Below are 27,929 nucleotides of genomic sequence, written 5' to 3'. Positions count from 1 at the left end.
CAGTTTAGACTGAATAAACACTGCTACCAGCAACGCTCAGTTGTTGAAGGATGTTTCCCTAAGGTGTTCTGAGATGCAATTACCATTTATATAAGTCTTTCATACAATAATTTTATTAACCAGCATGTGAACAGAAATGTTTTGCTCATGTGACCTGTAGATATTAAACTGTGTTTGACACATGAACGTGAACGGTCAGAACTTCTTCACCTCTGATCTGTCAGAAGGTTTTATTTGCTAGCAGTGTCATAAGTTCCTCAATAGACTCCCAAACAACACTCAGCATCACTTAACACCCAAATCAGGGGTAACTGCTCTGCCTCTCTTATTCATACAACAAAGCATCAAGATACCTTCCCAGCATTCACCTTGAGAGTTTTCCCCTTCCTCCTCATCTTACTATCTCGTTTTGCTCCGTTTCTGTTTCTCGCTGTCTTTTTCTTCTACTTTCATCTTCTTTTTTTTCCCCTGTGTTCACGCTCTGAAGAAATCAAAGACAGAATCTTGTTTGTGTCTGCCAACTACTGTACTTACACACCTCCAGTAATACGGACTGCAGTCTAATCAAGGGAACCACAAACCTTTTATCTACCCACAGAGCCTCACATTTAAACAGATTACCGGTAAAGCTGGACACCAGTAAGACAATTACCGGACCTAGGATCTTCCTCGATAACGTCTAGACAATGTCTAGACAATATATGCATACACAAGATGAAATACTGCTTTTTTTTCTTAAGGTCTGCCTAGAAGGTCTAATACTTGGTCAGAAATAATTTATAATTTTGCATAGATGAATAAAAGCATTGATTCTTTATCAAAGTTTTCACTGTGTGCCTGTGTTATTGCTTTCCAGTACTTATTTATTAAAGTGCTTCTAATTCCCTGAGTAATTAGCATATTATTGCAACAGAAATTTGAAAAGGAAAAAAAAGCATTTAGGAGCTACTGGAAGAGAAAAGAAAGTCAGGGAGGGGAATATTTCACACAGACACACACAGTTCTCTCTTCCAGTCTGCTGGACAATCGGACCAATTAATCGGTGACTTTGAAGGGGCCACGTGAAGCTGAATGATTGGACGAGGAGAGCTGGCTGCTGATTGCCTGGCACCTCTGTCTATGTCCCTGTTTGCCCACCCTGGCACTGAAAACTGCCCAATGAGATGACTGAAAGCAACAGCTCCTGTGTGGCCTGACCTTGTTGGAGGGCACTGAGGTTGGAGGGTGAATAAATGGGTAAATAAATGGATCGCAACATCAGGAATATTCCACATGATTTATGGGAATTCACAGCGAGTGGAAGTTATATACAGTGATTAACAATGAATGCCAGGGTGTGATATTCAAATACAGTACATATCAAACCAGGAAGGTTGACTATTCAAATGTTTTTAGAGCCACATCCTCAAGAAGTGGAAGGCAAAATGCCACATCCTTCACCATGCTCATCCCAGCTCGGACTGGCAACTAGCAACATGGGCAAATGTTGCCTTCTTTCAGGTGCCGTTTACACGAAGCCGTTTTCACTGGAAACGGTGTCGTTTTGATGCGTTTCAGCCTTTCGTTTACACGATGGCATTTCAGAAACGATCCGCGTTTACACGAGGACATGTGAAACGATGAAAACGATGTAGTTCCCATGCCAGGCCACAAGTTGGCGTTGGTTTTCTCTTTGCAGTTTGTTTACGCAAGACGCGCATGCGGGGAGTGACACAGTAGGTAGTGCGGCAAATTGTTCATTACTTACAAAACGGCCAATGTGAGAGGTTTTGTGTGGACAGATGATGAGGTTGGATCGCTGCTGCACACAACGCTGAATTACAAAACGGTAAAAACACAGGAAAAGCATAAGAAGCACTCGTGAATCCGCGAGTACTGTTTATCAGTTTGCGCGTGCGCGAAAAACTGGCCGTCGCAACCATAGTGCGCATGTGCGAGTCGAGCGTTTTCAAATCACCCCGGTTTCAAGTGTTTACACGAAAACGCAAGCCGGTGCGTTTCTGAAACGCTCCACTCTGGACCCCGTTTCTGAAACACATCGTTTTCACTCTGTTGTCGTGTAAACAGAAGGGCGAAACGCATCAAAACGACACCGTTGTCGTGTAAACGCAAGGCCGAAACGCATCAAAACGACACCGTTTCAAAATGAAAACGGTCTCGTGTAAACGGCACCTCAGTCATCATGTTACCTCTCCGGTTTCATTTAAGTAATACTTGGCAGACTTTCCTTTTTTTCCATCTTCATAAAGATGATTTCTCTCTAATCCTAAAGTACAATAAGCATACAGAAATTTCAAAGTAAAGACTGGAGAAGTTTAGTTTAAAGATAAGTATGCAAAATAGGTGAACTAGTTTATTGGTCTATGAATGCATTTTAGACTTAGTTTTGCAGAGGTTATGTTAGCTGCACAGAAAAATAGGAGCATAAATTCAATTATTCCAAATATACAAGCCATTAAAAAAAGAACTTGATATCACACAACATGCAGAAATCTCAGACCTACTCAGACACTAGAAATGCATGCAGACACTAACACATAGCCTTACAGGGAGCTATTTGTCTTGGCGCAGCACACTGTGCGCTTTACAAACGGTCTGGGTAATTGGTGATACATATCTAATATCACCAGTCATCGCCTCACTCCCTGGATGTTTCTGACAAGCAGAGAAGGAAACCCTGTAGCTTTCAAAAACAGAGCAAACACTCGGCTCCGCTCCTCTCCTGAACTCACATACCACATCGCTGCAGCTGCCCAATTCAGTGCCTGAATGTTATTCTGTTTCCTTTGCACGCCAGGCCCTCAGAGAAGCCAAGGGGTGTCCTCACAAATTCACACAGGCAAAGAGGAGTATTTTATACTGGGAGAAAAAGAGAAGGCCCACTCATGTCCATGAGGGACACCCTTCCATTGCAAGCATATATGATCTGCTAGATTTTCCTCTGCCCTTCGAGCATTATACTTTTTACAGAAAAGCAAGATCCAAGGCTGCAGAAAATCTTCTCCAGAGGGCTTCTGGGTATTAAACAAAGGAGCCTGTTGGTAGGAACTAGCGAGCAAACAGCTGGGCTAATAGAGCGGGACTAATTAACTACAGGGTCGCTCTCCGACTCTACTTGTCGATGCTTGCTGGATGTTTACAAAGACATCGCAGAGAAAGGGAGGAGAAAAATAAGAGGCTTTCTTCTTTGTCTGCTCTTTAGGGAGAAAGGAGACACCCAGGACTGATTTTAATGACATATGTGAAACAAATGTGATCCTCCTTCCATTTTTTTTTTAACTGCCAATGGAATTTAGTGCTAAAAAATACCATTGGCATTGTGGTCAAAGCATAAACACCATAACTAAGAACGCAGCATGTGAGCATTGTCACCACACGCAAAAATAAAAAAGGGTTGTTTTTTTCACATTGTCACTGTGGCACTGAAAGAACTGCCAAACATCTGCTGATTTAAGAGTTATTATTAACTACCTCATTATTAAAAGTACATTATATCATTATCATTTAATTTGTGTTGGGAAAAATATTCTGCCAACAAATGAGTTTAACAAGATTCACATGGTGAGCACAAACTTTACATAATGCATAATACCTCCTCATGATTCCTACACTGCTGGATCTGGGAATGTGAGTACACTTCTGGGTAGAGAGAAATTTTTATTCCAGTGGCCAGTGAACCCTTAAGAAAAGAGGGATGAGTGAAGCATGTGTTTGTCACAGGAATAGCCTCAGAAGAAAGAAAAAAAAAAAGACAGAGTTCACTAGTTAAAGACCCTCAACCATACAGCATCGCTCTTTTGCCCTGCTATAGGTAGAGGATTAAGAAGAGATGAATGTGGAGTAGATGATAAGAAGACGTGAGACGAGGAATTATACAAAGATTGAGTGCTAGAGGAGGTATAGAAAGTGTGAGGACATGGATTGATGCACTTGGAGGAACTGGAGTAGAGAAGGTGAGGTGAAGGATAGATGAAACAAAAAGGTAGGGAATGAGTAAAGAGGAGAAAGATGGCCATTAGCTGTGCAGCTCTACAGGCAGCGGGGAGGAAAGAGACATGAGAGAGAAAGGTCAGTGAGAAAGCAATCTGTGAAAGGTAGAAGGGAGAAAAAGGCAGGGGAAAGGGATCAGAAATAACAGAGAAACACAAAGTGATCAAAGAGAAAAGGAAATAGGAAAAAAGGTTAAAGAAATGCAGTATAAATAAAGTCAAAATTGAGAAATGGGACTGACAGGAAATAAATGACAATATAAATTTGCAAAAGAGTAATTAATAGTGAGAAAGAAATAGCAACAGAAAAAGAGATAAGCAAAAAACACGGCAAAATGTACAACACAGTGGGAAAACAGAGCTGTGAAAAATGTAAGAGGGGATGATGGGGAAGAATTAGAGCGCAAAGGGAACAAAGAGGTGAGAGAACGGGAAAGAAGAAGGATAAACAAAGGTGGTGTTTTAGAACGAGTGGGAGGCAAGGAAGAAAAAAGGGGGAGGAGAGAGAGAAAAGCACAAGGATACACAAGGAGAGAGCGAGAGAAACTGACAGTAAAATGAAAGAGAGACAGGAGAGTAGGTGGGAGACAAGGGAAAACCGGAGAAGAGAGGGAGGATGTTGAGATGAAAGAGTGCGAGAGAGGGAGGAGAGGGTGAAGCTGTTTGGGAGAGAGAGAGTGAGTAAAGTGCCAAACAGATAAATAACCAGCTTACTGGGATTACCAAGTGACTGACACAGAATTTGCCAGAGCCAATGTGACGTGGCAGTGATAGCTCTTAACCCATATAAACCTGAAACTGGTCCAAGATGTCCTCCAGTATTTACTGTTGTCACTGCGTCCTGATGCTCAACACTGCATGTCTGTGTGTGCGCAATTTGTCATTGCTGCATTTATGTGGACACACACACATGCACACACAGCAGGGTAGTTGCAGGCTTTTGCAAGACACTATTAGGGCTAGATAATGCTACTTGGATTTAAAAGATACAAATTAAGGAAAATACACATCATGCCTAAAGGAATGTGGACACCTTATCATACCTACAACTAAACAATTACGGCAGATGGTTTAAAATTTTACCTGCAATTAAACACATTAGAAAGCTCAACTCTCTGGGCTGTGCAGAGCTCTCTCTGATCTTAAGGGGACTACATCAATGCACATTTTACATGCACTTATTCACACAGCCATGAGAGGACACTTTATTTAAAAAAAATAACTATGTGGCATAATAACAGCTTGCATGAACAAGCTATAGAGTTTCTGTCTGAGGGAAGAAGTTTTGTTTTTTTCAAAGACCAATGGACTAAAAGTATAATCAACTGCTCTCACAGCCTCCACTTTTTTCAGAAAGCCTTTCCACCATGTTTGAAGCAGTTTTATAGTGCTTAGTGTGTATTATTGTGAACCCTGGCTCTCAAGAATCCCTTTTACCTGGTTTAATGAAGGTTAAATAAAATAAATCAAAATTAACAAACATGTTCGGGGGCCAGACAACCATTCACACTCACGTTCACACCTACGGCCAGTTTAGAATCACCAATTAATCTAACCCCGGTAGCAAACCTATCCAGGGTGTACCCTCCCTCTCACCCTGTGACAGCTGGGATAGGCTCCAGCCCCCCCCCCCCCCCCCCCCCCCCTGTGACCCTGAAAAGGATAAGCGGAAGAAAATGAATGGATGATGGTTTGAGGTCCTTCAGATACCCTCAAACACATATACATGCAGGATGTTTAGCTTCCATGTTGTAAGGTTTGGGCAAATTAAAGCACCTCATTCAGTTTGTTGATGTACACACACACACACACACACACACACACACACACACACACTACCCTCTGTAATTACTTTAATAAACAAAATCTGCAAAAGCCAGGGAGAGGAGTTAGGGAAACAGAGATATGAAGAGATAGAGGGTGATGAGAGAGAGTCAGAGAAGGTGGGCAGACATAAGAAGTGGGTCTATAATTGGAAAGATGTGAAAAATGAAGTGTCAGTTTGGTCAATAGAGGCCAAAGGTCACAGAAGCAGGAGCCCAAACTCTGCACAGAGCACACTCATTAGAGCAACCAATCAGATCTTGCCTGGTTGCCCCAGACCATTACTCATCACAGGCAGAGGAGAGCACACACAGTTCCACAATATCTCTTTGTCTTTCCCTGTTTCACTGTAATTTCATCCTTATTTTATCAGTTCGGTCTCCTCTTCCACATTATTTCAATTTTATCTCAACTCATGTCTAACCTCTCGGTCCTGAGCATTACTGACGACTGAAACAAATGCAAATAGTAGAGAGAAAATGTGTGTGAAATACAGCAAGAGAGACAACAAGACCAAGAGTGAGAGACTGGGACAGAGAGAGAGAGAGAGAGTGTGTGTGTGTGTGTGTGTGTGAGTGTGTGTGTTGACTATATAAATGGCTGCTCGTTGGAGTGGAAGGCATGGCGGCGCTCTCTGCTCCCACCCAGGCTCTGCCTCCTGGCACTGGCAACCCTGCAAACTGCTTGCCTTGACATTGCCTTCAATAATATATGAAGTTGCTTTTTTGACTACAGTTTGTTTGAAACATCACCCCACCACCACCACCACTTTCCCACTCCTGCCTCTCCCTCTGCCTCTTTAACACACTCACAGATACACACATATTCTCTGATTGCATGCAGACATCAAGCCTCATCAGAGTTGTCCAGTGAAAGGGGTGTATGTATTGGAAAACACAATTAGATTATGATTAAATTGCACATTTTACATACAGCAATCTTACAGATCATTTCAGTATAGAACTGGCTTGAGTGCATAGACTGTCATACATGTCAGCAGCCTCTAATAAGGGTCTCAAGCTTCACAGCAATCAGTTCTTTTACCATGTGACCAATCATTAATGTGGGGGGGAAATGGCCCAAACTGTTCAAGCTGCAATGTGTTTTACAATATTCGCTGAGGATCTGAACAGTTTAATGTGCATGAATTTCCCTAAAGAGGAGCATAAAACAAAACAAAAAAGTTGCTGCACCCAGGTACAAACCATCTACCACACTGTGTGTACACTGCTGATGTGTTCCTGTGCAAAATGAAAAGTCCCTACCAGGTCCCAGAAGAGCTTTCACATACTTGACCATGACCTCTGACCCGGCTGTGAGTTCTGCTGCAAAAAGTAAATCCCTCTCCAAGTACTCTGAATAAGCCTTTCTTATTTCATCCTGGCACATAAAGTTTTCTCTGATGGATGTCATATAATCCACCTAATATACTCTGCATCTTGGTCAACATATAAACGGTGCCCCTGTCCTCTGCCACATGATCTCTTACCCTGTTCGCTGCTGTTGTCACCACTGTGTGATGTGTGTCCCCCGCTGGATGGTCCCGGCGTGCCTCCTGAGCGCGTGGACGCCGTGTCGTCATGATCTCTGTTCCAGGACGTCTGACAAAAGACAGAGAGAAAACCGAAAGGTTAATCAGCTAATCTAATGTTTAACTTGCACTGATTTGTGTGATTGCAATTTTTAAACAAATTCTGTTATGTCCTTTCGAAGACTTTGGTCTACATGTAATGTCCATTACGACCAAGAAAGCCAATCAAACTCAAATTCAGTTGCTGCCAACTCTCAGCCCAGTCATCCAGCGTGTGTGAGGCCCTGCAACACTCTTATGGAATAAGGATTGTTTGGGCTTGATAAAGAGAAAAGCTCAGACAAATAGAAAGCGAACATGTTGTATTAGTTCCCAGCTTTCTGAGGCATGCAATCTGCGGCTGCCTCCATTTGGCTCAAACCACTAGCAGATGAAAATACAAAACAGCTACAACTTAAGATAGGCTGCAGCATGCGCCAGGGAGTGATGTCATCCGAGCAGAGCGGTGAAGGAGGGAGTGAGAGGTAAATAACTCAAAGTATTGCTACATAAGTATAATTCCTCTGTTTTGTCCAAAAGGAAAAGAGGAAAAATGGATGACCAGTCCCACTAATGTTGAATTAAACTTCATTTGAGGCAGCAGAGCCAAGACTGAGGCATAATCAAATAAGCTAGCGTTTTCCCACAGTCAAGCAAAAAAAAAAAAAAAAATAGATAAAACAAAAATATTGCATGACAAACCAAACTAAAGCTGATTTTAAAGAAGTGAAAAAGTCTAAGCATTGCAGAAAAATAGAAGCTCATTCTTTTCTCTAAAACATAAAAAAATATAGAGAGAAACCTGACTGATAGCAGACTGAAATTCATTTGCCTCTTGCTAGTTTGTGTCATCAAAACACAAGCAACTGACTAGACAAGAGCGACTCAGGCGACCTGTTTTTTTTTTTGTTTTTTTTTAATTTATATATAGTTATTTGTGTGTATCTCAGGCCAAATGAGTGTGAGGTGCACACTGGATGGTAGAGAGCTCATGGCCCAGAAAGGAGTAAAAACAGAAGACACAAACACACTAAATAGTGTCCAAAGGTGTACGCAGCGCAAAAAGAAGAGTCAGATAGAAACATCTACACATATACAGGTTTGACGCTTACAAACACACACAGACTGTGCATACACCCTGTAAAGAAAACACAGAAATCTCGCCCTGCCCCATACAAAGCCGTTGCGTACTATTGAAACTAAACCAGATGTTACATCTTATCTCTGAGTGCCTCTGAAAAGCAACATTAGCGCTGAGGACAGGAGAGAAAGAGACTTCAGAATAGAAGGAAATGGAATCTAATGCGTTATCACACAGTTTGCCATCACAAAAAAAAAACAATGCAACAAACAAAACACACCCAGACAAACACTTATCGAGCCTCCTCTGCCGCCCGCGTGAGCCTATCTTTGCTCTGTGAAATCAAATGAAGGAGATATCAAGGGGCAATGTGGTGTTTGCATCACGCTTTTAGGGCTTTGCGACGAAATGAGCGATAGAAACCCACACGGAGGAAGCGAGGAAGGAGAAGAGAGGAGCACGCTGGGGAACAACTGGTTTCAATTGGGATACTACAATTGGCACTGCTGCTACGAGAGGGTTTTGAGTTGAGTTTAGCATTATGAAAAAGCAGACACTAATTCATGGCGCAGGTTTTGCTTTTAAAAAAAAAAAACAAAAAACAGAAGGAATAGAATAACAGAACAGAAAAGAAAAGTCAGCAAATTCAACACATTTGGGGCCCGTTAGAGCTCTTTTGATGTTCCTGGGCTATGAAATTATGATCCAGTGCTTACATGGATGATATAATTGTTGTTTTCCAAATTAGGCTTTGAGGCTTTGCAATAAAGAGGAAAGTTACTGCACAAAGCCATGAGTAGGATGGCGATTGGTTAGATAAACACTGATTTTAACAGGGATAAAATACCAAAAGGATCCTTTTTCTATCTCTTACAAATTCTTTTTTGCTGACCGTAGAACATTGAAAAATGAAACACCCGTGCATGACCAAGTTAACTCCAGAGAACATCAGAAGTGAGGTAATCCAGACCACATGCTCAGCGTGCAAACAGTTAACTCTGGCTTTTGCCAATTTTTCCAAAAGTGAAGCATTTAAAATATGAGCAGAACTTGTTTATTCAGAGCACCGTGAAAAAGAATAGCACAGTACCCCAGGGATGTCGCACAGCAAGTATTAAAAAACCCAAGAGCCTCAGCTTGCAAAAAGGATATGTTTTTTTTCCCCCCATGTTCTTTTTGTTTTAATTCTATAACAAATTCCATTTGAAAATATAATTAGAAAGTGGAGGGGGGAAATGGCAAACTACTGCATTAGCTGTAATTGAACAAAAGAGCGCTTTGCCTGCTGGGAGGTGGCCACTGAGGCCCCACGGGAAACGAGGCGGGGCTGAGACAGGACCTGGTGGCATCTCCGCGGGGACGAGGGGTTTATTTATAATCACAGGCCGCCCTTGGATGGAACAGGCCCGGCACTGATCTAACATGCAATTAATACACACACGGCTGAGATCACACAACCAACAAACACTCATACCAGTGCGCACAAGTCAGGCAGCGCATTCGCACACATACACACACACACACCCATGCAAAAATACACACAAATACTTTTCATCTACTTTATACAAACACATCACATCCCTGCCATACACACAGCCTCTATTTAACAAAAGCATACACCTTGACTGCAACACAGTAACAAAAGCAATGCACACCCTGTGCCAACAAGACTACAGCACACAATAAAGATCTCCACCTTCAAAATATGGGGTATGTAAATTTTCAAGATGAATGGATTCATAAACAGAAAGCTTGAGGTAGTGGAGAGGAGAAACTTGTCCTTCTGCACCCATAGCAGCACACTTGATTTATTCTGTCCCCTTAATGAACCACCATAGTCTCTCCCTAACTCTCCATTCCCCTCTCTTTAACTCTTCCCTTTACTCACCATCTCCTGTGCAGGATGCAGATTAATTCAATGCTTAATTGTTTAGCAAATTCAATTTTCCACATTCTATTCTGCCTATCTTTAGCTAAAGTTCTTAAATCTGCGGCGCCAAGCTGTGGGAACCCTGTTTTTGAGCCATGCATACCTTTTTTTTTTTTTTTCTTTTTTCTTTTTTTCATTACCATTTTTCTTCCCTACACCACCCTAATTCGCCATGAAAAGATTTTCCTTGCTGGAAATTCTGATTCCGCTATGATCGGTGAGGCATTCCAATCCAATGCATTCTCATTGTGCTGCGTCTAAGATGCAAGAGGGGCTTCCCTTTCTGGCTGTGCCAGGCCCCATATCATACAAGCGCTCATGCAAGAAATGTTGCCTTGCCAATTCATTTGCAATAATAAAGAAAATGGTTAAGGTTGTTGTGCTTTGCCCCCCCCCACCTACGCTTCTCTCTTTCTTCCTCTGAAATATCTTTTGTGATGATATGGATATTTACTTTTCACTCTGTGCCAGTGAGTGTGCGGAAATAATCATATGTGCATACTTACAGGCGCAGACATAAATATCCAAATAACCCCCCACACATACACTCTTCACTGGTGGTACATCTGAATCAAAGATGACAGTTGAGCTACTCCATCCCCCAGAATTCTTTGGTGCATCTACTCTCTGTGGTAGTTTTCTTTAACACCATTTTTGACCTTTGCAACAGCACTGCTTTCTCAAGTTGAAATCAGCGAGAATGCCATGTGCTGCAGCAGCAAGATGGCATGCAATAACTCCAGACACATTCTGCCACTCAGCCAAATACTGGTGGGAAAGCTGTAAGTAAAAGGGGCTGAAAGGCCAGCTATTGTAAACTCTTGTTTACTTTGCTTTCCACTGTAACTAGATAAAGCAGGATCTGCCTCTCTGATAACCTGCCAGGCAAGTGCTTGCCCGACTACTTCGGTTTTCTGTGCTCTCTCCACCCGTCTCCTCCCCTTGTTGCAATATTAGTGCTTCCAAAATGAAAAGAGGGGCTGATAATGGTATGCGTAGGGCAAAAAAAAAAAAAAAAAAAAAAGGGCTAGAGAGAAAAAGACCCCTCACTCCCTCCCATTCTGTTCAGCACTCCCCTTCCTCCCTAACTCTTCACAATAGACAAAGAAAGAAGAAATAACCTTATAATTGCTAAAGGGGGTGAGGGAGAAAACTGGATTTGGTCTCTTGAGTAAGTAAAGTATGCTACACTCAATAGCCGTCAGGTACTCTTCAAACGGCTTTTTAAAACCGGTGGGTTAACCTCATAGAGACGACCAAAGATAATTACATGTTTAAGATAATTACCAGAGCTTTCAAAGTCCATTTAGATGACACTCGTGGAAACTGACAAAATGATTTTCTTTCTCTGTGGCCTCTTCTACTTCAGCTCTTACTATAGACTCCCTGGTTACCCTCTATGAGCTGAAATCCAAACAAAAACATTAGCTCAAGTGCTTTCCTCCCTCCATGCTATCATTCCTCAAACAAAGCATATTTCTTTTTCTTTTTTTTCCAGTTGTGAATGAAAAGGCGTGCATAATTACTTAACGACATGTTTTGCTGTGGTTTCTTCATTAGCCTAGCCTAGCCTGACTTGGAGCCACTGCGCTGGGATGTTCTCGGTGGATTCCTTGGAGACGGGCTGTTTGTGATGGTGGCCATTGTCAGAGGCTTGCAGGGGGTTAAGGGGGAGAGGAACTTTCCATTAGCTAAGTACACATGTGTTAAGCCAGGTTATTGTTTACTTAGCCAAAGAAACCACAGCAGGCCTCAGGGACAGACATGGCTGCCCATCATAAGTAACAGCAGACACCAAAAACGAGATATATATATATATATATATATATATATATATATATATATGCATTACAGATGTCTGAAAATATATGAAGGCATATGAGAAGTTCCTGACATTCCTGTTCTTTGAAGTTACTCCATTCTTCAGTTGCTCAATCATAATCACCCCTACTTGCTATTCCACCACAATAATAAAGAGGCTAAGAAACACACAAGTCACGTGGTCACCTCTTTGTATCACTTGTTGAATCCCCAACAGCCGCCCTGCATTCACTACCGAATGGGAAAAAAGGGGGAGTTTAGGCAAAGGGGGAATAGAGGAGAGAGGGGGTGAGTGGGGGTCAAACCTCTCTTCTATTCAACTACAAAAGCTGCTATTACCAACAATCACTACAATGATTCAAAAGTTTGTATTAAGAACAGCAGTGTGCCACTGTAGGAGAGAGAGGGGAATGAAAAAACAGAGCAAGTGTGTGTGCCTGTTAAGTCGGGTGAAACTCGATCCATACTTCAACGAGAAGCGGATAGATTAGTGATAGCGGTGTACTGATTAGGAAAATAGTGGCTGACCCTGGCAGTCATGGTTTCCATTGAGCTAGGAGTGGGGGGAGCAGGGGTCACTCTTTGACCGCCAGAGTTACCTAAACCAACACTGTTGGGTCTCACTGACCTGGAAACCCGTACTTGTATGGCATAACAGTGCCAATTGTTGGGAAAAGATACCGCGATAGCGCTATCAGGAGCAAATTCTTACACAGTGACCACAACACTAAGCACACACAAACAGGGGTTGTTTAGAAAAGATTTTGCAGGATAGAAGCAAAACAGCAACGGGTCCCTAATGTATACTGTAGATGTTATTACAGATTATGGCCCATTTCACCTTATTTTCACGTTATTTCAACTTCTCTGAAAAGACTCAACATTCATAATCAAAGAAGAAGTCAGGCAGTAAATATTTTTAAAAGGAAATTTCAATTATTTCCAGTCTCACTTCAGCCTGCATAGCTCAATCAAGTAAAGGAGCTCTTGAGATTTGTAGTGAGTCCTCATCACTATTAGCAGTGTTCTCCTCAACAGCAGAGAGCCTGAGCCCTCAGAGTTCATTAGCAAATTGCTGCACCCCTCCCCATACCCTCAGTGCAATTAAAGGCAAATGTGTAAATGACGTACAGCAGCGTGGAAATACCTCCCCACTTCTTTAGACTGAGCTGAACGTGTGCGCCAGGCAAATAGGGACACAATCAGCAGAGTTACTCTCGCCATATTTCCACAACAACAAGAAGACTGAAACAGACACAGTAATATTCAACTTCACATTAAAGGCCTCTGCAAATTAACTTATTGTGTTTTTTGTTTTTTTTATGTTTATATATGCAGCTCAAAGGAAGGAAATCAAAGTAAATGTGGTGAGAAGAGACTGGCAAGGAAAGAGTTAAGAAAGTCCAACTGGTGCTAACCAGTCACTCCACTCACATAGCACCTGAGGGGGGTGCTGCATTTATCAGGCCAGTTTGAACACACACATGCACACACAGCAGCACATGCACAAACACACAGACACACACATATATGCATACACTTGCAGACAGATGCATGCACACAGCTTGTGCACGCACGCACACACACAAACATAGGAGGGTATGCCCAAACTGGCTGGGCTGCATTCACAAGCCAGTGCAGAGCCTCTGACTTTTTCACCTCTCAGCTATGCTCTGCTTTCTTTTGAAAGGGGCGCTCAGTGTCCTTTCATACTTCCCTGCATAGGCAGGCATTTAAAAAAAAAAAAACAATGTAAAGACATGCAAAGAATATTCAGAAAAATCACTGTTATGATGCAAGGGTACATAATGCAGCAAGAAAGTCAGCGTTGTTGAATTGGTGAGTTTAATAAATTCAAAGTATTTTTTTTTCCTCTGACATTTTTTTTCTCTGCTACATTCGCTTCACTGGAATAAATTGGTTTATGAATAAATGAGCCTGCTTTCTCCATCTTGTTAACATTGTTCTTTTGTGCAAATTCTCAGCATTTTTTTCCAGTCCACTTCAACTTTATGCCCGAGGGCATATATTAAAAATACATATGGAAAGAGATAATGCACACACAATGCAAATTCGTTAAGGATGTCACTGCCTAACAACTGCAGATAAGATGCCACACAAAAATAGCCCATAAAATTTAAAAAAAATATATATATTCTGCTGCAAGTAAGTCATGAAGTGCAGTGCCATTGGATTGACAATCTAAGTATTCAGCAGTGAGAGGCATGCACCCTCTGCCTGTTTGGATATGCTCATTTACACACAGACTGCTCTTGTGGACAGTCTCCACATTAGGCCATCCTACCAGAACATCAGCCCATCCCTCAATATTACAAATCTGTCAAAAAGTTTGCACTGTGTTTTAATACAAACTGTGCCTGTAGGTCATTTATAGGATTCTGTCAGCATAAACAGAAGCTTATATGGTTTTGCCCTGAATTGCCTATATGTAGGGACCGTCATTATATTAAAATAGGCCATGTCTTCATCTTACAGTCAATTAAAGATCTGCATCAGTGCCGCAAGCACAACATAATTTTCTTCATATACCTAAAATCCCAAGGGTTTTAACACACTATTTCAATATCTATATACCATAAGGCTCCAATCCGAGTGCTGACCTATCTATAAAAAAAATTTGACAACTGAATCCCTGAGAGAATACAACAGGCTGTTTAAAGAGACACTTAAAAGCACAAGTGGTGTCTGTGTTATTTAATTCTGTTCCTGGATTAAATGAAGTATTATCTTCTGGGTGATCTTTCTCATTTCCATAATCAGACATAAGGGCCGGGGATGGAGAGGTGCATGCGCAGCAGAGTGGGGCTCTTCCCAGTTGGGCCCCAATCGGCTCCCAGTCCTCCCATTCAGCTCAGAACATAAAAGCCGGTGGCTGTCTCTCTCTCTACTCAGACCAGCCACTCAACCATATGGAAGTCCGCGGATTTAAATTATTTAGCCTAATCGCTTCATTACTTTTTATGTCGGACTATCCAACTAATCCCTTTAATTTGGACACTTGATCCCCCCCCTCCCCCTCCCCGGTGCTGTCCATAGGTTATTGCCGCCACACTCCTAAGTAATTTCTTAAAACTCTGGTATAACTTATTGAAACGTGCATGCAGCCCGCTTTCCTGCATAAATGGCTCGAGCCATTAATGGCCGCAAATCCAGATTTGCATAGTTATAATGATCGGTTGCGGTTATCATTATTTAACGGCAGTGTATGGACCATTAGGGTCATGCCTGTGCGCACACTACAATGTCCCCGGAGTGCAAACAGTCAGTGAAGCACATAATGAAGGCTGTGGTTATCTCTGATATCTGCACAAAAGGAAACACTTCTTAATCTACCTTTAATGCCCCCTGCTTCCATAGCTTTCGAAAATAAACCTTCTTATTGGTGCTGAATCTGTGCGCTCTGAGGGAAAGAAAAGAAGGGGGAGAGGAAGGGTCTCGATAAGCAGTGTGCATTCATGTCTAAGGAAAAATACTGACAAGACGCGAAATGAACCGTGAACTCTAGCTACAGTGGAGAAACCAAGGCTTCTAAACCACAGTCTGCAGCCCATGCTGCTGCTGCTCTCTTCTGGGCTGCAAAACAGAGAGAAGCTGATAACGTTTAGGTTCAAAAAAGAAGGAGAGCAGAGAAGAAAAAAATGGAGAGAGGAACTAAATTAAAATCGACATGGAACAGGTCAAGTTTATGGCGATGCTTTTTCAAGCTAATCTTCCCAGGTCGGTTCCGGGTTCAAGTCTTAATGGGACAATAATAGCAACATTATTCAGATTTTTTTTTTCCCTCCATTCCGATGGATGGAATGAAACCGTCTTAATCATATGCAAATAGCAGCGCAGCACAGTAGTGACCCAGAATAGCTGAGTGGCCAACAGACAGAACACACACACACGCACTCGCAGATGGAGAGATGTACCTGATCAAGGGCCACCGATCTCGTGATTTCCTCGCTGTCTGATTTGGACCCGCCCTCTCTGTCGTCTATGACCAAGTCGATGGGCATCTTGCCTTTCAAGCAGCTGATGTACCGGTGACAGAAATTATCACACAGCTCGTGCACCTAAAGGGAGAAAGGGCAGAGGTCTTACACATTCGCCCAAATCACACAACAGTGCCATGCGCAACCACAACACCGCTTCGACGCGCAAAAGTGCCCCGAAGAGGTTTTGTGCACTTTAGCACAAGCAAAGATCACGGCAAGTTATGACTTATCAGTGAAAATAAATTGATGTTTTCCGATAAATTATTAAACATGCTAAAAAAGCATCCTGTTACATTTCTGAATTTATATTAACTTCTAAGTTTTAAAGTTTCTTTCATCTATAAAAAAAAAAAAAAAAAAAAAAAAAAAAGAAAGATCACTTCAGGCTAAGGCTCCCTCGCCTCTCCGTGCAGTGGGCTGTCCTGAGTGTGATAGTTAACTTTTTTTTTTCCCCCCCTCTTCTCAAAATAGAGATATCGTCGAAAATTGACAGTGACAAGAGGGCTCTGAGGCTACAACGCACTCAACACCCGTGTTAAATTCATCATCAGTGCCCTGGGTAGTGGCCATTAGAGGAGGGTGACCCGCTTGACTGACATTTAAGGTAAACTGTTTAATTTCATCAACTTATTACATTATCACTGCTAATGTGACGCATTCTACTGCTTGAAAAACCAAGACAAACACACGGGCATAAAAATACCACTGGAAACTTTATTTAGGCTACTGAGTTTATGTCGACAGAAAATAGAGACTCCAAGATCTGCGGGCAAAGCAGTGCATGCACGGAGATAACTTTTAAAACTAAAACTTTTAACAGCTTTGATCGCATTTGAGAATGTGAAAGTTTAGGTTAAAGTTGAATTTACAGGCTATCGCGGTCCATCTGAAACGAAGACAAATCCGAGTTTTACACCCACTACTCCTCCTATCCACAGATGGCTGCCTGGGGCCTTTTGCCCTCCACAAAGAATAATTTTTAAAAACCGCAAAGTTCCCCTATATGTTTCACCTTGCACGCAATTTTTTTGCCAGCATTAAACTTCATTAAAACATGGGAGAGACTGGGCACAGAGATATCTGTTCCAGTTGTAACAGCTTGCGTCGTGATTAAACGCGGAAGAGAAATGGCCCCATGATTGATTTTGACGCTAATTATAACCGACTAGCAAAAATACATTTATGCAAATACAGCCCATAGGTCTGAAGTGGCACACTGGACAGAAATGGCGAGAGAATATTACCTTCTCCAGCTCCAGAAGATGAAATCGTAAAACTTGAATGGCTTGAATCATCTGAAAAATTAAAATAACAATAAAAATGAGCTGTTCACATCTCTTGATATTAAACAGACGCGTTTTTCTCAATGCAAGTAGCTGTAGATGAGGAAAATATTCATATGAATGGATTTTATGTGGAACTGATATTAAACTTGGATGTTATTGCAATATGGAGAGCAGGCGTACAGTACAGACTGAAGCTGCAATAAGCCTCAGAGTCAGAGATCTATTAGTCACCAACAAGTCGAGAGGAAGCGTTACTCTAACATTACATTTAAAGTATCAAACTGAACAAAGTGGAAAGACTGAATAGAATAACTTTCCAGGCAGAGTTCAAAGGTGTGTGACAGCTGTCTGACAGCAGCCCTTTATCTGCAGATAGAACCGGGGGCCATCATGATATCAAACAGCTCAAAAAAAAAAAAGGGAACATCAGCTGCAATCCTGCTTTAACTTTTCAGCACCACGTGGCTGCCTGACACAGATGAAAAGCCCGCCACATCCAAACAGCAGCTGGTATATTTAAAAAAAATACAGTATGAAAATGCAGAAAATGTCATTTGTGCAGTAATAAAATATGTAGCTTACCAGATTATCCAGTTCTGGATTCGATGAAAATAAAGGTTTTTCTGCCCGAATCTAAAAGGCAAAACATTTCTTTTTAAAATATATGGATATAAAATGCCATACGGATATTTTTAATGTATAATGTAAATTTAAATTAACATACAAGCATTAAATGGAATAGCAGTTACTTCTTCGCAAAGAAAATGCACAATATGAAATTAAAACATTGTAAAATCCTTTTTATCTGAGTGGTAAAAGTCGCTTTACTTGCTTTCCGTGCAGAATTAAGTGTACGCACAAAAGCCAGAATTGCACATTTTGGACATTCAGGTGAGCGCTCACGCAGCTCGAGCATGCAGATTTAAAAGAGTCAAAGTTTCCTGACCTGTTTTGCAAACACTGCTATGTCTTCATTGAAAGATTCCGATGAACAAACGTCTCCTCCCGCCACCCCGGGCTCTCTGGGGGTGCAAGTCGCTAATTCACATTTCTCAAAAATCAGTGCAAGCAAGGGGAACAGGGGGTGCCTGAGAACACACACAATAGCAAATGTCACCAGAGAGAACAGCGCCGGGGTCAAGACTACTCCAGGCTAGATTTAGCCAGCCATGGTACTCTTCAACAACTCACCCATGGGGACTGCTGCTGCTGCAGCCCTTGCTATTATATTATGCAGAGGCTCGGAGAAAGGCTTCAAACAGCGGGCAGACTTTTGTGATTAAATCTAGGCGCGCCTAATAGCATAAAAGCTTCAGAGTCTGTCAAACAATTTCTTGCACAGGCCTCCGTTTGCATCACAGGCGTGAGTTTGGTGGCGAAGAAAAAAAACTCTGGATATATCGACGGTTAAATGTGCGCACATTTATTATTTATCGTTCAAGTCCTTAGAATAAATGTGTGCAGCCTGGCAATGCAGAGGTCAATGCGCTACCTGAAGTTATGCCACTGGGGCACAAGATGGTAAAACTGCAACTGGCATCTTCAGTCCGAAAACCCTGAAAACACTGTTCTTAGATTTTAATTAACTTCTGTAAATTAATGAATGATTTTCTTTAAAGATTTTTTTTAATTTGCTGAAGGTTTGCAAATTAATGCAATTAATTAAAATGGTTTAAAACGCAGAAGGTAATTATTTTTGCTCATAATAAACGACAAAGCTTCAAAAGAAACTAAGCGAGAAAATGGGGGAGGGGGGGAGAGATAGGGCTCTCTGTAAAGTTGAGCTTGTCTCAAAAATATTAAAGTCAAAATATAATTTGAACAACAGCAGAGACTGGAGAGCCTCCTTAAGCACAAATTTTTTTTATATGCATTACACAGCAGAAACACTCAGACATTACTGCCTTCAAAAGTTCAAAACTCCAAATTGTCCCCAAAATACATGAACAGGAGAAGCCCGCGTCGCCTCTCTCTATCCCAGCGCCTCTGCAGCAGTTTGGGCTCCAGTGTGGCTTAAACTCTTCACCGGGACAGATTGCTGTCCCTGGCATTGAGCCGGTGTTTTCTTTAGTACGAGGCTGATTTTGCACCCACTAGCCCACCCCAGCTGGCCCCTCCAGGCCTGGATACATGCCTGCCCGCCAGAGAGTGAGTTTCCCCACGGAAGGAAGGCGTGCACCTACCCGTATATAGCGTCTTTATCTCTCTTGAGAGCGTCGTTAACGGAGGAGCCCATACTGGGAGGCATGGTGTTGGTGTGGGCGGTGTGCGGGTATTGGTGAGAGTGCAGCTGGGGACCGTGGTTGAGGTGAACCGCCTGCATGGACCGGGCGCCGTGCGGGTCTCCGTACATGGTGGTCGGGATGCCCACACCGTCCATCCCGTAGTGGGGCAGGTCTTCGTACTGCACACAACAAACACCCGGATCAACAGTGAATATGCATGCACAAGAATATATTAGACTGATGAAAACTTTAATGCAAAAACGGTAACGCATAAAAGTGATTAGGCGAAGAAGTGTTGTTTTTTTTCTTCTTCTTCTTCTTCTAAAAAAAAAAAAAAAAAGTTCGGCCAAGCTGGGCAAATAACTTTATTAATTTACAAAACTAATAACGTGTTTTTTTTAAAAAAAAATCCTCAATTTTCAGATAGAACTGCGAAGCGCCTTTGAAATTACAGCTTCTTAAAAATTGGAGGAAAAAAAAAGAATTGTAAAGGCAAAAGCGAGACTAATTCACGTCTGTGTTTTGATTTTATAATCAGGGAAAGTTTTAAAGAGGTGAGTTGTCTGCAATAAGAAAACTGCAGTGATAATTAAGAAGTGCAAACTAGTTTTGTTCTCAACTCAGTCACAGTGACCCTTGAAGCCCAGAGGAAAAACACATGAATTATTCAATATGTTCGAAATTACTGGGAGTACAAAAACTGGAGCAACACGGCTCAGTTATTATCATCATTAACCAGGCAGTTGTTGGGCTTTAACACCATAAACCCGGAGTCCTGTGTTTTCGCTGTGTACAACAACAAATGTCTTAAACTTGTTAATTGCAACGTTTCTCATTTTAAAGGCTCATAACTGTGCAGCATGTTCTTACCCATCAAGCACACAATGATTAGTGCAAGCAAAAAAAAAAAAAAAAAGTCGCGTGCTGTTTTTTATATGCTGTTAACAGGAGCTGAATATTCAAACTTTTTTTTTTCTTCATGTGTCACTTTTAAGTTAATTGCAATCCAGTCTTTACATTTTTGGTTTGTAACAACTCAGAAATGTTGATTCGGGTCTGTTCAAGGTCGAATTAAAGAACTTTCTTTGAGCTTTGCTTCTTTTATACACGAAAATATGCTTGAAATATTGATGACGTTCTTTTAGACGTGACAAACAAGTGCCGGTGGAGGAGTAAAATGCATTATCACTTAAAGCTGAGCATGTCGACCCTAAAGGCAGCGAGGTGCAAACCCCAGCGTGATGTAGCTCCAGTGCCAAATTCTCCAGCTAAATGTGTCCAGTGTCCCTACCATCTCCGCTTTTACGCTGTTTATTATCCGTGTGGAGATCCAACCGCTGCTCTATAGAAGTCCCTAGATTGTGTGAATCAAGAGTTTGTCATCACCTCGTTATTAAAAAACTGGCTCACTTGCTTGAAGCTTATTTTGCATATTTACACGCATTTTACGACGTGCCGTCGATTGACGAGCAACCGATGGAATTTTGATTTTGTTCAGAAATACTCGATATGAAAGCTTCATGAAACAGTCGACAGAGAAAAGTGGAGATTTGTTTTGCCTCCATGCCCTCCCCCCATTTTGCTTCCAGTAACTGGCCTGTCATAACTAATCTAAAAAACATAGCCGATGTGAGATATGATCACGCTTCCAGTGTCTCTCAGTGGGCCGGTTTGTGGGACAAACGAGTGCGGCCGTGCGTAATACCGTGCCAAAAGACGCCAAACATGAAACTGTCTCTCCGTGTGTCAGGAAGACGACAGAAACTTTCGCCGCGAGTGCGTGTCCGTGTGGGTATGTGTGTCATTAAGCCACGTTACAGCGCAGCATAGTATTCAAGCGCAGCAGACTTGGAGAAACTTTTTTAGGGGGGATTGCCCTACGTACCCGTTGCGCCATAACCCTCCTCACTCCCTGGTCGTCCTTTCACTTTAGGTAAATCCCCTCTGCGGCCAGGGTGGAGACGAAGCAAAGAAAGAAAATCCAAATAAATGAGAAGAAATTTCAGCCAAAATCCCGGTTGCCTTTTTTTCCACGGAACGATGAAGCCAGCTCCCGCTTTCTGTGCAAGTTTAGCCCAGGCGCGGCAAATAGGTCCTCGGCTATCCTCGGGGCAGCAGCACCGGGCTCCTTTTCCAAAACCAGGATGAAAATAAAAAAGCCCCTCAAACAAAACTGGCGACTCTCATGGCTTTTTGCCACTCCGCCTGTCAGTCAAAACGCGAGGGCTTGTCAAAAGTACCGGATGAATGATGGTCCGACGTGCGTCTCCACGGGATCGGCACCACCTAAATGTTAATGGTCACAATCACAGTTAAAAAATGAAGCAGCTCTCCTCTCGTTTTCTTTGATCACTCTCGGCTCCCGGCTTGATTTTCTTATGCAAAAGCGTCTAGAGGAGATCAAGAGGAGGTGGGGTGATAATTCTGGCTTAGGCTTTCTTAAAGGAGCCACGATCGATGCTGTGCGTGTGTATGTGTCCGCATGTGTGTGAGTGCGTGTGTATGCGTGAGCCGCCTGCCCGTTTGTGTACAATGGATGTGTGTGTTGAGCTGAGGAGGAGCGGAGGATCTGGACCAGACTGCTGAAACCCGGAAGTAGTGGTGGCCATAACAGGTCGCGTCTCTTACACAACGCACCGGGCTGCAGCAAGTCGTGCGGAGAGGAGGGGGGGTGGGAGGACCCTGTGAGCCCAGCCAGCCACACTGCGAGCTGGAACGACACTAAACACTGAATACTCACCTAAGACTTCGGCTTCATGTCTCATCCTCACAACTGACTTTATGCTGCAGTCTGGAAAACATGTGAATTCGGAATTGACACGTCCAGCACCCACTTCTCTTCTTATAGTTTGTAAACGAGTTATTGAACCAACTTTCAAGTCTGATGTGAGCTGCTGTCAGGTATGTTATTAAGAGCCAGTACAGTCTATGATTGAAATGGATGCAACTTAATAATCATTTTATTATTAAATAAAAGCCGTAGCCTGAACTAAGTCTAGTCCATCCCAATAATGTTGTAGTGAACTAAAGCTTCTGCGAGTCTGTTATCTTTTATGCACGATTATTCACCATTGCCAAACATCCAGTTTTGCAGGTTTTCGGCCTCTTGCAGCTCGACTTCTGCACATTCTACTTGCTTCCTGTGTTGCTTCCTGCGTTTGACTGGAAATGCAAAACATATAAAAGCTTGGAACAAATTGCCCAGTCTAAACAAAAAGAACAATAAACAACTTTCGCTGTGTTATTTGTGCGGAACGTTTGTACTTATTTTAAAAATTAATTGCCTTCCAAGCAAAAACAGCTTAATTAGTCTGGATCTTGATGAGAGTGGTCATCAGAAAAGTGGCTACTCAAATAAGTAATTAAAACAATGAAGTCGTTGTCAAAGCGTCTTTTATGTCTAAATAATAGTAAACGTCCACCCTTCTCCCCCACAGCAGTACTGAATGGGTCGCTCCAGTCAGCTCGGGCTGTCCAATGACAGGGAGGCAAAGAGATGGGAGCCCCCTATTGGCTCCCCACGTGATCGATCCCGAGCTGATTGATCGGTTTTAGGCCACAGTGGCGAGGAGGCGCAAAACAAAACATCGGCCGCGGATACAAAACGCACACTTTTCGCTTCTGTCAGCTTATACAGTGCGTAATTTCACAAAAATATAAAATATCTGACCAATCTCTCTCTCTCTCTCTCTCTCTCGCTCTCTCCCACTCTCTAACACACAAAATTTCACATCTCCAACTTAATTACTTCCCTCTAAACGCACTTACACTTTCACTTAACTTTCCCAAACCAAACAGAACTACGGTTAAGCTATTATAATGCTTCTGTTCTCGGAGTCCTTATTAATTTAACTTTTGTCTCTTTAGAATGAAAAGTTCACTTGAGTTTCACGATTTGCCGTACAGAGATTATAAAAGTTTGGTCAAATATTTATGAGCTTTAATATATGAAAGGGAACTTGGATTCTTGGGGAATTTCAGAAAAGTAATGATAACATTGGATAATGTCTGGTTATAAATTAACTAAGTTGTTTGAATTTTCAATTCTATCTTATTATATATGATTCCTCACCGGGAGGAAAAGAGGTACAAATCTTATTTAATTTAACTGATTTTTTTTAATTAAAAAAGAACTTTGATTACCCAGTTTTACATAAATATTAATGGGATATTCCATGACGTGAAAAAATATAAAAGCGGATTAATGTGGACATGATTAGTTTTAAGAGACAAGCATGCATTAAGGTATCTTTTTTCTTGAAGTTGCAAAAGAATATTTGTAGATGTTGTGGCTGTTTGTCACATGATGCTCACCGACACAGCTATTAATTTTTCAGCCCCATCACACATGAATGGAGAGTGTCTAAAAGATCCATTTTATCTCCTGATTATGCTCATGAGGTGTTAAGGTGTTGCTGTGACACCCTGCTTTAAGGTTTTTTTCTTTTTCCCTTCTTTTTTTCAGTGCAGTGCGTCCACTCATCGATCATCTGCCCCGATGCCAGAAACGGTGTCATAATACGATAACGCGGCTTCACACATTCAGCGGTGATTCCTGTGGTAAAAGCCGAGCGCTGGGATCCGATGGGACAGTTTTACAGGCATGAAATGACTATCAAAGCCTCCCGCAGTCTGGCCGCTGAGGCTTCGAGGCACGGACACCAGAGAAGCCAGGAGGCGCGGACTCTTACGGACAGAACACAGGATCAGATAATAAACTCTGCTGACTTGTGCTGGTCCAGTTTGCTGATTTATTTATTTAATGGTGAGTAAAAGCCCTTATTTTCACATTTTCTTCTTAATTATGACGACAAAGCAAATAATTAATAGATGTAGGAATGCCAGCTAAATATTCTCTAAGTTGTTATTATTAATTAAAGAGGCTGATGCCAATCAACTTTCAGCTAAATTTGAAGACTTAGTGGAATACAAAAGATTATAATACAGCTCACCTACACTGAATTTTCGCGAGGCAATGGGAAGAAGTTGGGCTAAATCAACATGAAAGGGGGTCACATTAGCGCTTGTTCACTGTTTTAAAAAATATATATATATATTATGGCATTATAAAGCAATTAAGCTACTTCAATTAGCATCCATAAAAGCAAACTGGAGCTCCACTTTCTCTCCCGGAGTTGTTCTTTCGTGAGGGTCAGCGCATTTTGGTATCCTGAAAGAGAGCAGGGGGGCAAATACCGTCACTTCTGTTTAATCCGCTTTGCGATGACGATAATGCTTTGAGTCGTTTCAATAAAATCAGCAGGTATTACTTTCAAACCGCTGAATGCAAATTGACAGCATGTTTGACTGCGGAAACAAATGAAAGCGTTATTAGACGGCCTGTGCGTCCTGACTCGTGCAGTGTGAACACAAAGAGAAATTACAGACCTGATGCACTACAAACACACGCATTATTTAATTCAGTTAAAACTCGAAATACTGAAAATCAATAACTAAGCTGTTTATTCCACACTAAGATAAGTTAATCCCGATTATTTTTCCCTTTCACCCCTTCTTTTTTTAATGTAAATATATATATAAAAATTACCCATTTGAATCTTAGCGTAATAAATAACAAGATAAACCCCTCCGGGTCAGAGATGTGAATCACTGCCTGGCTCTTTGTGATCTCTTGTATCACTGCTTGTCTGTAGCTGTTTGAAAAAACAAGGAGCAACTGGCAGCCTGCGGAGTCAAACTGAGGTCAAACTTTTTGCAGCTCCGCAGCTTTGCGCCTAAACATGTTGGGATTTGCAAAAAAAAAAAAAAAGGCCATTGAGCCTCTCTGCTTTGTGTCACTGCCTCAGCGCAAAAGCAGACCTGCTGCAAAGTTTTCACAGTTTATCTAATTTTCTGAAACTCCTAGAATATTATCGCCTGTCAGGACATCCAGCGGGATACATTAGCTCGCATTTAGGCGCTGGGAGCTCTAGTTAGAAACTATTGAGTCAGAAAAGGGGACACAAGCAAATGATGTCTTTTGCATCAGATATCCGATTGAAAGTTACTGCAGCAAGCTATAATATGATGCAAGGTGCACGAATGACATATAAAAAGGGCACATGTATTATTTTCCACAGATTTTCCACCATAGTTTACGAATTATTGATCATATATGAAAGTGCAGCATTTTTTTTTAAATAAAAATGTTTATTTAAATCATTGTGAGGGTGTTTGGGGTGTGATTTATGTGAAAGCTTGGTGATTTTCTTTTAGAGTGACACTAATATATCTGCAGTATAATTAAGGTAGCAAAACATCTTGGTAAATACTTTGGCTTAGGTAATGGTGTAAACTTGGCTTTGGTATAATCACAGTATTTTAACGAGTCGTAATATTAATTTCAAACCATGAAATCAGCTCAGGGACTACTCACTCCTGCTGGATCCTGCGCTTTGGCCCACATGTTAGTCTGAGCTGCTCCCGGCTCTCACACGTTAATGCTTAATCATTTGCGCCTTCTACCGGAGCTGTTAGAAATTACATGTGCTTCAGAAGGACGGGAAGATTTCTGATCAGATCATTCAAATAAAAAGCAAAAGTTCCAAAACTTGTGCAGCATAAATCCACTGTTAAATTTCACATTTTCTTTTGTTGCACTGTGAGTATTTTACTGTCTACACGCTGGGGCTAAATGAAGAATAAAATTGTTTGAATCTATAAGAAATGACTTGTCATATTTCTTGCATTTGTTAATGTAAAAATTTAATGTGGTAATAAAATATGTAATGTGTGAGATGCCTTTTTGTGTGTTGTCTTTGATTGCTGATTTCCAGTGTGGTTGTTTTATTTTAAACTGGATTAAAAGTGTTTATATTACACGAACCAGATCTGCTCACTAACTGTGAGCACAGGTAAAATTTTAGCCCGAGCTTTCGTCATAAAAACTTTCCAAATAAAGTCTTAAACTCAACAAATCAACACTTTAATTACTCAAACCTTAGATTAAATTTGGTGCTCGGCTGTTTTGTAAACCCTTTTCTAGCTAGATGTTACTAGGTGTAAAATTATAATTTTTAAAATGCAGAAAGTTATTCAAAGCCTCATTTAGTGATCAAGACTAAGTGAACTGATTCCGCTTTATCCTCTGAATTGTTGTTATGTAGGTGAAGCATTAATATTAGCATGAAGATTAATGATAACTGCAAATGACTGATCAAGAACTGACACAAGAGCAGCTTGGATCTGACACTCACGCTGCATAACACCTATGGATATATAATGTGATAAACAGCTGTTTTCCTATACAGTGAGAACTGTGTGAAAATCGATGCACACTTACATACGGCATATAAACCTCTAAACATGTCCATTCAAGTGCGCAAACACACAGAGGAAAGATTCCTGCAATAATAGCCGTGCTGAATTCTGCCAGTCAATTTTCACACTGTGCAACTGGTCACCAGGTCAGTAGCTCCACTTTTACTCTGAAGGGCTGCAGAGTCTGAATTAACACCACAGGAAGATAGAGAGCTCATCGCTCTATCACACACAGACACACCTCCTTAACTCTCTCCCTCTTTCTGTCTTTCCCTCTCAGCGTCTCTCTCAACCAGCCCTTCCAGCAGCATTTGTCACCGGCACTATTATTTCAGGTGTGCTAATGGTGTCGCAGACACTTTTGCAGAGAGAGGAAGAGACATGATGAAGTGAAAAAGGAGGACAGGAGAAACTGAAGAGCAGAAGGAAAGGAGTATCATCATCATCATCATCATCACAGTCACTTGAAACCCCCCCTCCAAAAAAAAAAAATCCAGGGATGAATGATCTGAAGGGGTGATCCATTCAGGGCTGGAGGGGTAAGGGTGGCTGCGGGTGGATGGGTGAGGATGGGGGCGGGCTTTTCTCACACCTCCCAGAGAGACTGTGAATTGATCAGCACCTTAGAGAGGGAGAAAGAGAGGGAGGGAGAGAAAGTGAGAAGAAAGGAGAGCGGCAAAGGAGAGAAATGAAGGATGACGATGAGGAGAGGGCGAGTGGAAAAAGCTGGGTGTTGGAGCTGAGCTATAAAACCAGGAGGGGGAAAAACAGAGTGATAGGACAGGAGGAGTGAGGGAAGGCTGCAGACGAGGTGTGAAGACTCATCTTTTTCTGGATGGGTGTGAGTTTAGGCCGGAGCAGAAAGAGGCCCGGGAGCACAGCATAGCCTAGTGGTAATAAACCAGGAAACCCCAGTAGAGAGACAGCCAACACCAGCTATAA

General features: G+C 41.8%; 1 protein-coding gene and 1 long non-coding RNA gene across 2 annotated transcripts in view; one reads left to right on the top strand and one right to left on the bottom strand.

Moving 5' to 3' along the window:
• meis1b (Meis homeobox 1 b) overlaps positions 1 to 22,306 on the bottom strand; it is a 77,522-nt gene extending 55,216 nt beyond the window's left edge. The window contains exons 1-7 of the mRNA XM_030747526.1: positions 21,613 to 22,306; positions 19,686 to 19,906; positions 18,449 to 18,590; positions 18,085 to 18,135; positions 17,461 to 17,511; positions 16,151 to 16,294; positions 7,303 to 7,414 (exon numbers count right to left, since the gene is read on the bottom strand). Of these exons, the coding sequence (XP_030603386.1) occupies positions 7,303 to 7,414; positions 16,151 to 16,294; positions 17,461 to 17,511; positions 18,085 to 18,135; positions 18,449 to 18,590; positions 19,686 to 19,906; positions 21,613 to 21,624 (733 nt within the window). The 5' untranslated portion in view covers positions 21,625 to 22,306. The remainder of the gene's footprint in view (positions 1 to 7,302; positions 7,415 to 16,150; positions 16,295 to 17,460; positions 17,512 to 18,084; positions 18,136 to 18,448; positions 18,591 to 19,685; positions 19,907 to 21,612) is intronic.
• A 142-nt stretch (positions 22,307 to 22,448) lies between these two features.
• LOC115792905 (uncharacterized) lies at positions 22,449 to 27,507 on the top strand. Its single transcript, XR_004021082.1, has 3 exons — positions 22,449 to 22,628; positions 24,193 to 24,492; positions 27,268 to 27,507. It is a non-coding gene; the product is annotated as an uncharacterized LOC115792905 (long non-coding RNA).
• Positions 27,508 to 27,929: the final 422 nt, after the last annotated feature.

Source organism: Archocentrus centrarchus, chromosome 15, assembly GCF_007364275.1.
Source record: "Archocentrus centrarchus isolate MPI-CPG fArcCen1 chromosome 15, fArcCen1, whole genome shotgun sequence".
NCBI lineage: Eukaryota > Metazoa > Chordata > Actinopteri > Cichliformes > Cichlidae > Archocentrus > Archocentrus centrarchus.
The sequence above is the reverse complement of the archived record's forward strand: the minus strand, read 5'-3'. Positions and strand labels throughout refer to the sequence as shown.